The sequence below is a fragment of the Ailuropoda melanoleuca genome, chromosome 20 (assembly GCF_002007445.2).
Source record: "Ailuropoda melanoleuca isolate Jingjing chromosome 20, ASM200744v2, whole genome shotgun sequence".
Taxonomy (NCBI): Eukaryota; Metazoa; Chordata; class Mammalia; order Carnivora; family Ursidae; genus Ailuropoda; species Ailuropoda melanoleuca.
In genome coordinates this window covers 27,715,817-27,729,630 of record NC_048237.1, presented here as the reverse complement: position 1 = coordinate 27,729,630, position 13,814 = coordinate 27,715,817, and the positions used below count along the sequence as shown (strand labels likewise).

At 35.8% G+C, this 13,814-nt stretch overlaps 1 protein-coding gene across 9 annotated transcripts; it reads left to right on the top strand.

The window, feature by feature from the left end:
• On the top strand, positions 1 to 13,151 carry GNPNAT1 (glucosamine-phosphate N-acetyltransferase 1). Of its 9 annotated transcripts, none has more exons than XM_034648346.1 (8): positions 1 to 102; positions 3,858 to 4,041; positions 5,084 to 5,234; positions 5,477 to 5,644; positions 7,117 to 7,179; positions 8,625 to 8,752; positions 9,914 to 9,975; positions 11,934 to 13,151. In XM_034648346.1, the coding sequence occupies exons 4-8, from the start codon at positions 5,491 to 5,493 to the stop codon at positions 12,079 to 12,081; spliced, it is 555 nt and encodes a 184-aa protein (XP_034504237.1). In that variant the 5' UTR covers positions 1 to 102; positions 3,858 to 4,041; positions 5,084 to 5,234; positions 5,477 to 5,490; the 3' UTR covers positions 12,082 to 13,151. The 9 variants fall into 9 exon arrangements, with proteins under 9 accessions (XP_034504237.1, XP_034504240.1, XP_034504235.1 ...); XM_034648344.1 differs by having other exon boundaries at positions 7 to 157; XM_034648348.1 differs by having other exon boundaries at positions 7 to 248.
• The last annotated feature ends 663 nt before the right edge of the window (positions 13,152 to 13,814 follow it).

Genomic DNA, 13,814 nt, shown 5'->3' with positions numbered 1-13,814 from the left:
GCTCGCGCAGCGGCCGCCGCGACGGCAACCGTGGCTCGGGAGGTGGCGGAGGAGGTGGGGCTGGCGCTGAAGCCGGATCCGGATCCGGTACCGTGTACCCGGGTGGGTGAGAGTCCGACGGGCCTGGAGAGGAGCGCCGACCGCGAGGCCTCCACGGGTGAGGGAGGCTGGGGGCCGCGGAGCGAGAGCGGGGCCGCGCCGGGTGTCCTGGGGGCCGTCGTGGGCCTGCCTTCACATTTGTCAAACAGGTGTGACGGTGACTGCTGCCCCGGGCGAAGCGGGCTAGGCCTGGGTGGGAGGTGTCTGTTCCGGGAGCCGCGCGTTTGGCTTGGCCAGGTGGGTGCACATGTGCTTGTAGAGCGCGGTTCCGAGCAAGTTGAGCGGACACACGCCTGGAGCAGAGAGAGGTTAGGAATGAGGGTCCGTGGTCCAGCCGTAGGGGTGCGGGAGCAGGGACTGCGGTGGAAACTAACTCTTCGCTCAGCAGACTTCAGCGTGGAGGATCGAGACCGTTGCTCAGTCTCTGCCGCCATCGGTTTTGAACGGGCACAAATGCCCCGACCCCCCTTTCACACCTTCCTTTCCGAGGTGCACCCCGCGGCGGTCGGGAGCCGCTTGAGGACATGCTCCTGCTCCGAAGATCACATCCTGCACTGACTGATTGGGGCTTTCACTGCGGGAAGGAGGGACATTCTTTGTCTCTTTTCCCGGGGCTTGCGCCCCTGGACACACTGAGCGCTATGATTCCCCTTATAAGAGGAGCCGATGTTTATGTAAACCGAACTCTTAAAATTTCATACAAAATTGGCACGGGCGGTTATGGAATTAGTTTCGTTAGGCTATACACTCATGAACGAATCTTAGAATGGATCTCAAGGAATCATTTACATCAGTTCTACTTAGGCAGAATTCGCTGACATTTTTTAGAATTAGAGCTACCTGCCTGGTACGATGATGTAAAGATTGGTGTCTATTGAGTATGGTATTTTAGAGCTCAAAATGGGATTCTAGTCCCAGTTCACTCGTTTGCCGTGTTACCTTGGGGCTCCATATGCTCCAGTTCCCTGATCGGTAGTCTGGGAATAATGCCTGATTATAGGGATCAAATAAACGATCAGAAAATACTTTTTAAAATTCTCAAGTGAAGTACAGTTGCATAGTTTAGTAAATATGGCCAGGCCTGTTAAAATCATCAGCGAATAAAGTGTTCTTTAGATTAAAAATTTAGTCAAATTATCACTGAAATTGTTAGGAAATGTACGTAGACAAACCCTAAAGTCTCAAACAGCAAACTTTCCCCGGTTCATCATGTACAGAAGTAATGTAGTGATGGCCTCGTGGCTCTCAAGGCATGTTAAGCAGCTTAGACTTGGCCTTGGATTATGCTTTTACAATTTTTATATCAACTTTAAAAATCTTCATTCCCAGTGTCTATTACTTGTTGCTCTCAGTTGCTTGCTTCTAGCAGCACCTCCTCCCCATTTGTATTTTAGTGTGCTGTAAAGCTGGGAAACCAAATGGTTGAAATTGTGTCCAAAGTATAGTCAACTGAATGAAAACCTGATGATCCTAGCAAAAATGAGTTTGGTGTATGGTTTTTGTGATATCACTTGTGGCAATTTGGGAATCTTTCCTCTTTTGGATTTTCTGAATTGTGACCTTCAAGTAAGTCTTATACCATTTGTTATTCATTCACTAGGCATTTATTGGGCTGTTAGTCATATATGGGCCTTGTAAATGCATGCTGACTTGGCAGTTAAATTGGAAAAGTTCTGGAGAAATATTTAGGGAGGGTTAGGGTTTATTTTTTATTTTTATTTTTTAAAGATTTTATTTACTTGACAGAGCACAAGCAGGGGCAATGGGAGGGAGAGAAGCAGACTCCCCCCCCCCCGCCCCCCAGCAGGGAGCCTGGTGCTCCATGCAGGGCTCCATCCCAGGACCCTGAACGGAAGGCAGATGCTTAATCAGTTGAGCCACCCAGACACCCCTAGGGCTTACTTTTTTAAAATCAGTCACCCCCAGTGATCCTGATGAGATTCAGCCTCAAACAACAATTCTGGTTACTGAAATTTACTATTTTGCAGTACTGTGGGCACCTTAAGATGCTAAAATATCACTTCTTTTGTAAACCAAATTTATTTCATTCCTTTCTAAAATCTTTTGAAATTTGGTATCAAATCACATCCTGCTTTAACTTTTCCAGTATATTAATTGGGCACTAGCAGAATTTTACTAAATGGGGATGGAGTAAGATAAAGGAAAGTAACTTTAAATATGGCTTTGTTTTGTAAAATAGGTCATAAAAACATTTTGATTTTAATCTCTGATTGCCTGGTTAATGGATTCTTATTTCTGTTCAGAATGCCTTGTTTATTGTATTTTGACATATCTGATACTCTTATTTTCCAAATACAGTTTATAAGTGTTGCTTTTGGCTAAATTGTTAACTGGTATAATGAAGTAGGGAATCCGTCTTCGCTAGTGCATCTTCAGTACCAAGAGTGCGGAGTCTGTAGTCATGCAGGAATGGCTGCATCGTCTCTGGTAACCCATGCAAAATGCAGATGGAGGGCTCTTTGTTGAGAAATTAAGAATTTCAAGACACTGGCAGTGGAGAGCAGAACCAAGTGTGAGGCCCTGGGCAACTGCGCAGGTCCAGTGCCCTTGAAGCTGGCTCTGTTGCCTGGTTTTGAATCCTGTTCCTTATTGGCTCTGTTACGTTGAGCAAATTACTATGCCTGCTTCCTGGTCTGTAAAATGGGGATAATAATGAAGACCTTTCATTGTATTTTTATGAGTTAACAAATACAAAGCACTCCATAAATTTTAGCCAATATTATTTATTTTTTATGATCATTCATGCAATAGGACCATCTGGTTAAAGAAAAGCACAGGAAAGTATTAGTATTTACTGTTTAAAATTCATTAATTAAAGGTTTTGTAATCCTAATTCTCCTGTGTACCTCTTCTCCCCTTTCTCTCTTGGAAATTATTAACTGTATTTTGTGTGTTTTCTAGGCTATATTTTATCGTAAACTTGGGCAGCTTTATAGGAAAAAGTAATCATTAACTTTAAATTGTTCTAATGTTCATCTAAATTCCCTTTGAGCTTTCTTTAAACTTCATGGTTACAATTGTATGTTAAATAAAATGATCATCGAACTGTTTAAAGAATGTGTTGCCCTTTAGAACTAAATTTTTAACACTCTCCAGCTTCTGTATTTAATTTATACATTTTACTTTGTTAATAAATATTTAGCTTGTTTATCTGCATACCCGAAAAACAGTGTTGTTACAATGATGTTACTCATCTCATCTTTGAGATGAGAGTAAACCCAAAAGCCTCAGGGATCCAATTATCAGGGACAAACAGTAAAATGCATGCATTAAAGTTAACCTATAAAAAATCTGTTTCAAGTAGACTGGAAGCTTGTGAAATTTCATATGAATGATTGTTAATCATCCCAATTTATTTCTTTTCCTTATTAGTCTTAGAACCAGGTATAGTGTTTATGGCATAACATATTTGAGTCCTTTTTGAGGGAAAAAAAGGCCCCTTGGTATTCTACATAATAAACTATGATTGCTTTTTTATTCTTTCTTTCCTATCCAAGAATGTTTCAGTTTAACATAAACATATAACCTGTCATCCTTTTTGCATCCCCTGTACCCAGCACAGTGCCTGACTCATGAATTAAAGATGAAAAATATTAACAAAATATATAAACATGAATTTTTAATTAGCTGCTAACTAAAATACATCTCATTGAGCACTTACAGGGTGCTAGGCACTGTTAAGTGCTGTATATAATAATTCATTTCATCCTTCTAATAATTCCATCTCCATTTTACAGATGAGGAAACAGATCGTCAGAGTTGACATTAGCCATAATCGCATTTGACATCCGAACACCAGCTTGACTCCAGAGCTCATGCTCTCTTTCATCTTAGGTTTAAATCCTGGCTCCACTAATTTTGTGACCTTGGGCAGGTTACTTAACATGTGTTGCCTGCATTTCCTCATCTGTTAAAATGGAGGTAATAATCATCCCTATCCTATAAGATTATTGAAGTGAATGCATTAGTAATGTGTAAAGTTCCTCTAACAATGCCTGATCGAATCATAAGTGCTGAACAAATGTTAAATTCTATTATTATACCGCGCTACCTTCTCAAAACCTCTACCACAGTGCAGCATTACCTGTATGGTTGTGTCGGGTTCCATAGGCAGAAGTTTAGTCAACCTTTAAGGAAAAGTTAACAATAATTGCCCTTAAGCATATTGTGACTTAGGAAATAGGGAACATTATGGGGGTGGGGTTTTTGGGAAAGTCATTAAATGGACTTTAATTTTTCCTGTTTGTTTCCTTGTTTTATGGTAATGTTATAGATGTATATCTTTAAATTCTTTGTTTCAAAGAAGAGCTAGAAGCAAGTCTCAAATAGAATAGTTTCTTTAACTGGGAAAGGGATAGAAATGAGGTAGGGGTTGCTTACAGTCTCATAACAGTTGTTAGGAAAACCCTGTTCTAGCAACTCTGTGTTCCACAGACATGCCGCTGTCCCCATTTTTATGCTTTATTCTATCTTTCTATTATTTAGTCTGTTTTACTACACCTAGTAAGAAACTGTCCATTTCTGAATGTTCAAAAAAGAGGACAGTACCATAATTGATCCTTTTATAATAGCATGAAAAACACTGGCTATTCTTAAGCTGCCTAAATGTAGCTGAGAAACTTACAGATTTTTAGAAAATCTGGTGTGAAAACAAAATCCAGCAGATACCTTTAATATGAATCTGTCAGAGCTGAGACCAAATATTACAATGAATGTAGAGAGTAATTTAAGCCAGTTCATCAATTATCTTCTGTTCATGGTTCATATAAAAAAAACAAGTACCGTGCCCAATAAGTCTTAGTGGTAAGACCACCCACAAATAATTTCTTAGCCCAATAATAAAATCCAATAATGAAAAAAAAGTAAAAGCTCATGGAATGTCAGCTATTCACAGTGCTATGCTAGCACCAACCCATAGGAAAAATGTTTTATTTTTAAGATTTTATTCATTTATTTATTTTAGAGCACACGTCAGCGTGGGGAGGGTCAAAGAGGGAGAATCTCCAGCTGACTCCGCCTGGCGCAGAGCCCAGCACTAACTCGATCTCACGACCCTTGAGATCGTGACCCAAGCAGAAACCAAGAGTCGGTCGCTCAACCACTGAGCCAACCAGGTGCCCCAGGAAAAATGTCTTAAAATACTTGGAGAAAATGTGGTTTTAAAGTTTAAAACTTATAAAGTTAGTCACTTGTTTACTATCTGATGTTCACTGTGAGTTTTCTATTTCTGGTTGTGGCATTTATGTTAGATTCAGGATAGAATAAAATATCTTGCATATGTGTTAATTTTTATTAAGAAATAGAATTTCTCCTAATTCCATATTAAAATGCCTTACCATTTAAAATTGTGTTTTAGAGCTTACTGCAAAGATGAAACCTGATGAAACTCCTATGTTTGACCCAAGTCTACTCAAAGAAGTGGACTGGAGCCAGAATACAGCTACATTTTCTCCAGCCATTTCCCCAACACATCCTGGAGAAGGTTTGGTTTTGAGGCCCCTTTGTACTGCTGACTTAAATAGAGGTAGGGATTCAGTTTACAAATCCTGGTTAGAATTACACAGTTGCGTCCCTGACAACATGGGGATTAGGAGCACTGACCCCTGTGCATTTGAAAATCTGTGTATAGATTTTGAGTCACCCAACACTTAACTAATAGCTTTCTGTTGACTGGAAGCCTTGCCAATAACAGAAATAGCTGATTAACCTATATGATATATGTGTTATATACTGTATTCTTAAAGTAAGCTAGAGAAAAGAGAATGTTTCTAAAATCATAAGAGAAAATTTATTTACAGTGATGTATTTATTGAAAAAAATGTGTACTAAGTTCACAGATTGTAACAGATGTTACAGGTGTTCACAGATGTAAGTTTGAACTGTATAGTTCAAACCTGTTATTCAGGGGTCAGCTGTAATTGACATTCTATTTTCTCCAGAAACATGATGGTGCTGATAATTTTAAAAAATAATGTTTGACTTTTGAATTATTTTGTGCACTTAATTTTTTTTTAAAGATTTTATTTATTTGAAGTAAGCGCTACACCCAGTATGGGGCTCGAACTCATAACCCCAAAATCAGGTTGCACGCTCTACCAACTGAGCTAGGCAGGCACCCCTTTTGTTCTTAATTTTTAGAGTGACTGAGACAATTGTAATATGTATATATCATGGCTAAGACCATGTATTATTGTGAAATATTTCATATGACTTAAGAACAACATTCCTTCCTAATTAAGAATCCAAAAAGACTTTTCATAAAACTAAAATTTTCATCTCTAATGACACATAAGGAAAAATCTTCTCTAAGAAGCCGGATGGGGAATGAGGGTGGAGATAATATGCCTTGGATCCAAGTTGCAAAGGTTTTGTTTACATATATTTGTTTTTTTAATGTCTAAATTCTCCAAGTGATTTCTTTAAATTTAATAAAGAATCAACTTTTTCGTTTTCTTTTTGCTAAAAAATCTAAAACTAATTTTGGTCAAACTAATCACTGAGTATGTAGAAATTAAGATTCTCAAAGTTCTAAAATCTTCACATTAACACTAATGAAATTAATCAGGAATCTTTAAAAATTGGTCTTAACAATATGATTTATATTTTATTTTAAAAATAGTATCATATTTGGCCATAATGATAATCTTGCACCAAAGCATGTATCTGGGAAAATTTGGCATTCCCTGCATCAAATTTAGTGAAAATTACACTGAAAAACAAACCTGCTGGTTTTATAAATATTGAGTCATTAAAGTCTGCACTATTCCAAAAATCTCACGCAGGCAAAAACATTGGTAGACCCTATTACTTTTGTTTTATGTAGTGATTATAGAAAGAATAATAGGTTTCAGTTTAATCCTTTTTAAATAATAATTTTAAAATGATTACAGAAAATTTTGGAAACACGAGTACCCATAATCCTACGAGCTTCACACATTGCTGCTTTGATCTTTTATTTCGTCTTCTCATGATTTGAAATCTGTTTTTCCAAACTAGGTTTTTTTAAGGTACTAGGTCAACTGACAGAGACTGGAGTTGTCAACCCTGAACAATTTATGAGTAAGTACCATAGCCTCTTTTCCTGAATGAAAAATAAAGGGAAACAAGATTTTTTATTTGAAGCTATATTCAGTGTCTACTTGTGTTTTTTTTTCAAGTAACTGGAAATTATTCATATAACAATTAGCTATTATTTAAATGTTTAATGTGGCTAACCTGTCGTAGAATCCAAGTGTAGTAATTACCATGTTTTACAAAATACCTGACTTTTAGATAATTACTGTAGCTAGGTGGCAGCTCTAGAGATTGTTTTATATTGTAGTGTTTTTCATGTGGTTAGGTTATTCATGGAAATTTCATCACCAAATAAAAAAGGGTAAGATATTATGTTTTAAATTTGTTTATATTGAATTTTAAGGTTAACAGGTATCTTCGAATTTATGGTTCAGCCCCCTTTTTTATACATATGAGAGAATGGAAATCCAGAGAGGTCAAATGACTTAAGATCACAGGTAGTTATTGGTAAGGAAAAGACTAGAACCTTCCTGATTCCATCCAGTGCTCTAACACTGTCCTCCTGTTTTTTATAATTTCTTCATTTCCTTCACTAGGTAATTTTGTTTTGTACTCTATCTGACCCTCCCAAGATGAAGATCACCATTTTCTGATCCTCATTGTTTTCCTTCATTGAGTTTCTTTCTTTCCCCTCCAGAACCCTATCTAGAACAAAACCATGGAAATAAACAATATGTGAGAATATTAGGCTCAGTTTTTATTCCTGAATTCCTCTTTGTATGCATATCAAATTAGATGAGAAACCCATTATTTTGGCAATGTAAGTACTAAAAATCAATTTGAGAGGGAAAGTATTCCATCTTTGCTCCTATTTGCCATGTGACTTTGGGATGATTACTTAGAAATAGAGACATTTTTCACCTAGTTCACAAGGTGCTTTCAAAACAAGCAAAACCAAGGGCTCTGTTTCTAAAACAGCAAGTCATGTAGTCATTAAACACTTCAGATCACAAAGGGAAAACTGAAAACTACTTTGTCAAAATATTTTGAAGCCGGAAGACTAAAAATTACAGAATGGAGCCATGTAAACATTCTTACTAAAATTTGCAGTTTCGTTCCATTCAAATATCAAGTGTAAAGGTTAAAGAAATTGACTTAAAGTAATGAAGATACGAAAACTGTCTTCATTAGTCACAGAAATGGCAACATCTACAATTTACTATAAGTGCTGTTCATCTGGAAGTAGCTGTTAATAGTTGTACTTTGCTAGCAGATTTTTAAAATGTATAGACCATATTTCCATTGATAATGATTGCTGGTGTTTCAAGCACTTGGTCATTTCTAATAATATTTTCTTTAGAAACAAAGTGTAAATTACCATGATGAAATAGTTTTAAATATTCAATAATGAAATAAGCTAATCCTAGTATTTTTATGGCACCTACTTAAGTTTAATGTCTACCACATAACACTTTTTTCAATTTCCACAGAATCTTTTGAGCACATGAAGAAATCTGGAGACTATTATGTTACAGTTGTGGAAGATGTAACTTTAGGACAAATTGTTGCTACAGCAACTCTGATAATAGAACATAAGTTCATCCATTCCTGTGCTAAGGTATGTGTTCATATTAATGCTTATGAATAAAATGAACAGGTGTTTTCTAGGAAAACTGACTTTTGAGTTTCCATTAGGCAAATCTGTTTGCTCACTGCATTTCATTGTAAAATGAGAGCAAATTTTGTTTTGTAATACTTGTAACATTTTCCCATTGTGTTATGGAAGTTAGGAGGAAGAAAATGTATTAATAATCTGAATTGTTTGCTGAAAATTGTTCTGTAAGGTGTCAGATTTGGTATAGTCCTAGAGAAACCAAGTCAGCATCATAAAATTTGGCAGTAATGATTAGAATATATGATGCAATTAAAAAAAACAATACTTCGTGTATAGATTAATAGAAATTCTCATCAGTTTCCAGTTAAAGGATTCAGAATATTATATAATTGACCCTTGAACAACATGAGAGTTAAGGACGCTGACACCCCCCCCCACTTCCTGCAGTCAAAAATCTGCGTGTAACTTGACTCCCAAAACTACTAGTAGCCTACTATTGACTGGAAGCGTTACCAACAACATAAACAGTTGATTAACATGTATTTTGTATGTTATGTATATTATATATGGCATTTTTATAATAAAATAAGCTACAGAAAAAATGTTACATAAGCAAAATATATTTAGGGTATTGTATTTATCCAAAAAATCTGCACATAAGTGGAACTGTGCAGTTCAAATCCATGTTGTTTGAAGGTCAACTGTGTTCTCTAATTGTGACATTTCTAATGCCCATTCACTCCTCAGGACTCACAAGAGAACATAGGTAATCCGGTGAAAATAAGATAGGAACACTTGGAATGTATTCTGTGAAGTATGAATTTTGGTGGGGTTTATTAGAAATAAATTGTATTTGGATGTTTGAAAGAAACTGCTATTAAGCAATGAGTAAGATGATGTAGTATGAACACAAGATTACATTTTAGTGATGTGGATTCGGAAGTCTTTAAAACAGTGGGGTGGGAAGATTTAAGATAATGACAAAACAAGATTAGGCCGTAAGCTGACTCATTATATTATTTCCTCTATAATAAGTAAAAAAGGCTTGCATTTTGGTTTTTGAAGTTCGTTTATAAAACATTTATCAGTGAATCATGTCACTTGTTGATTTAGCTAAAAACAAAACTATATGCCTAGTCCTTTAAACATTGTAAATATTTTCAGAGAGGAAGAGTGGAAGATGTTGTTGTTAGTGATGAATGCAGAGGAAAGCAGCTTGGCAAACTGTAAGTAGGCAGAAACAAGGTATCCCTGGTTAGATACTTTCTCTTTTTCCATTAATAGTTTCTTGCTGAGATATTTGTTAAAAATATTTCCCTGTTTGGGGCGCCTGGGTGGCACAGCGGTTAAGCGTCTGCCTTCGGCTCAGGGCGTGATCCCGGCGTTATGGGATCGAGCCCCACATCAGGCTCTTCTGCTATGAGCCTGCTTCTTCCTCTCCCACTCCCCCTGCTTGTGTTCCCTCTCTCGATGGCTGTCTCTGTCGAATAAATAAATAAAATCTTTAAAAAAAAAAATATTTCCCTGTTTGAAGTTCTTTTTAGGTGTCATTAATTAGGCTCACTCTATAACTTAAACTAAATTTAATGAAGAAACAAAGTATTTTTATGTTTAATCATGAAGCTTAGAAATTGGAAGTATACCGTTTTATAGTCTGTAACATTTTTATTAACTTTTAATAATAGTATTCTCCTACTAGTAGGAAACAAACTTTTATTTTTTTTATTTTTATTTATTTATTTAATTTTTTAAAGATTTTATTTATTTATTTGACAGAGGGAGAGACAGCCAGCGAGAGGGAACACGGGCAGGGGGAGTGGGAGAGGGAGAAGCAGGCTTCCAATGGAGGAGCCTGATGTGGGGCTCGATCCCAGGACTCCGGGATCACGCCCTGAGCTAAAGGTAGACGCTTAAGGACTGAGCCACCCAGGCGCCCCGGAAACGAACTTTTGGTTCAGTCAAGTGATTTACCCCAGTTTCGCAGTCATATATAAAAACAAAGGAAATGTTCTCAGTCTTGTAAGTTTTAGAAACATACACTAAAATGGCTTTTCCTGTACAAACCTCTATGCATTTATCTAAATCTTTTAAAATAAATTTGTTTCATAGGTTTATTGCCTATTTTATAAGCTAGAACTTGCTTTTTAATACCATCTCTTCTGAGTTTTAAGGAATTCACTCAATAAATATTAAGTACCTTCTATGTTCCAGATATCATTCAGGGTATTTGGGATATATCAGTGAACAAAACAGACCAGCTTCTGGTGTTCTAGTGCACTTAATTTTGTCATATTGTTTATAATTTCATAACTTCAGCCAAGATGTTCTGTCTTCAAAATGATACCACTTTTTAGTCTATGCAAACATGAGAAAACCGTCTGGGCAAATTTTTGTAGATGTTTTCTAGTTTTTTCCTCCCTAAGGCAGTTAGAATCTTTTTTTTTTTTTTTTAAGATTTTTTTTTAATTTGAGAGAGAGCAAGAGGGTGAGGGGCAGAGGGAGGAGCAGACTCCGTGCTGAGCAGGGGACCCAAAATGGGACTCCATCCCAGGACCCTGAGATCATGACCTGTGCTGAAGGCAGACACTTACCACACTGAGCCACCCAGGTGCCCCTAGAATCACGTTCTTATACTGGCTTTGGATTCTTTAAGGATTTTAAAAATGTATCCTTTTTTGCTTTGTTTCTATTTCATACTAATTGGAACAATCCAGAGTTAATCTGATATATGCTTTCACAAATATTAGCTTTAAAATGATAAAGAACAAAGCTATTATTTACTCATTTCATGTGGGAATGTTGACTGTTCCTAAGTAGTTTGAACAGTTTAGGGAAAAAATTTACAATTTTGGCCATATTTTTTAAAAGACTGACAGTCTTTAGTGTTAACATTTTGTTAAACCTATTTTTAAGGAGAGTTTAGGTGAATTTAGTATTGTCCTGTTTATTAATGGGCTAGAGATTATGAGATAAAGTATATTTGAAACAGTAAAATGCTTTGGGTGAATTAAATGCTTTTCCATTCACAATCTGAATATTTAAATGAATAGGTGAGAAAGGTCATGTTCTAAACCTGTTTCTAATATAAATTTGATGTTTTATTTATATAATTTTTATTCATTTATATTAATTCACATGCATTTTTATTAACAAATGCTCTGTGCTCCCCCCTTCTGAATTTCAGGTTATTATCAACCCTTACTTTGCTAAGCAAGAAACTGAACTGTTATAAGATTACCCTTGAATGTCTACCACAAAATGTTGGTTTCTATAAAAAGTTCGGATATACAGTATCTGAAGAAAACTACATGTGTCGGAGGTTTCTAAAGTAAAGATCTTTTAAGAAAGACATTTGTCAAAGGAGCTAACGCAACAAGGCGATACTCTTCCTAGAGTTAAAATACTTTGTTGCTGCAACCCAGTGACCTCCATAAATACTGGATTGAAAAAAAAAACCATTGTAATACAACAAATATAATGATATTTAGAAGATTACTTTGGGCTGGTGGGACATGCTGTGAGTTTAGATTATAAATGAATATTATAAAGGGGATGATTTTTAACCAAAGGAATATATTTTTAACTTGAATCTTTTCTTGCATTGTATTTTTCTAAAGTTTGGCTTCATTTCTTTGTAGTTAGAGTATAGGTAGTAGGGAGTTATGTGTCTGCTATCTGTACTGCTCATTAAAAAAAAAAAAAACACCATGAATAAGGCTGTTATCCCATTCATAAAATGAATATTTTTGTTTCAAAGAACACCAAAAAGCACTTAGGAGTGTATCATTTTCCCATATTATCATGTGAAATTGGATAAGATATAACTAAATGTAGTGCAGTCCAACATTTGTTGATCCTAATACTATACTGGTAAACAACCTGGTCAGCCTTTTAAAGTACAAATGAAACTTATAAGATGCGACAAGATTCAAAGTAAAGCAATTTAAGCGTACATCTAAAAGTTTACATAATTCTTATGCAGATAAGGTACCACCTGTCTTATATGTGAAATATAATTATTCATTTGTTTAAAATACCTAAGAGCAGATACAAGGTACTTTTTATCAGTGAATTAACAAATCTTGGTATATTACATATTTCTAACCTGATTTCTCATCTTTTCATTGATGTCTGAAGCCTTTCTTCCAACATTTTAATGATAAATAAATGACAGAATTGAGTGGAATATTTAAATATGTATCATACTGCATTTGTTACATCCTTAAAATGCTGATGGAAGCTTTTCTATTTACTGTGATTGTCATGGTACTATTATTCTGGTCACTATCTTGTTTTGATTTTATTTATTTTAATTAATTTTTTAAGTTGAAGAATTTGATATTTTATTGATGGTTCTAATCTTTTGCATTCCATGTTACATTAAACCTGTTCATACGATGAAGTCTTTTGTTAGAATTCTAATGTCTTTGTTTTTCTTGAGTCTTCTATTTAACTATTAGGTCACATCCTAGTTCATAAAATTTCAGTTTTTTGTGTACTCTTTGTCAAATTAACTGGGAAGGTAAAGACCAACCACTTTTTATCCCTCTGATTCACACCTACCTCAGCTCGATTTAGGATTTCTCTCCTTGCAGTAAGCTAAAGTTGGTTTTCTAAAACAACAAAAACCCTTCACTAGTAGAGGGTGCACTACTTACCCGCTAATGACTTATGCATATGAAATGATCTGTCTCTAGTGAAAGCAACAAACCTGCTTTGGCCTTTTCAGCTAGTTTTCCCTTTTCAGGAGTCCTACCACCTTAGCATGACAGTAGATTTATTAGGTACATTGTGGTAATTAAAACCCATGTTAAGAAAAGAAGCCTAATAGAAAGCAAAATTAAATGCTTTATCTTTCTCACTTCCAAACAACTTGAAGGTTGGTATTTAAATAAATCCCTTTGGTGTCCTTAAGGTCGCCTCTTAGATCCTTCCTACAGGAAACAGAGTTACAAAGTAATGAAAATTATGTCATTGAGCAAAATGGTGATCTATATTTAGCTTTAGTTAGCCAGAGTATGTTTAAAATTTTCTTTTTTTTTTTTTTTAAGATTTTATTTATTTG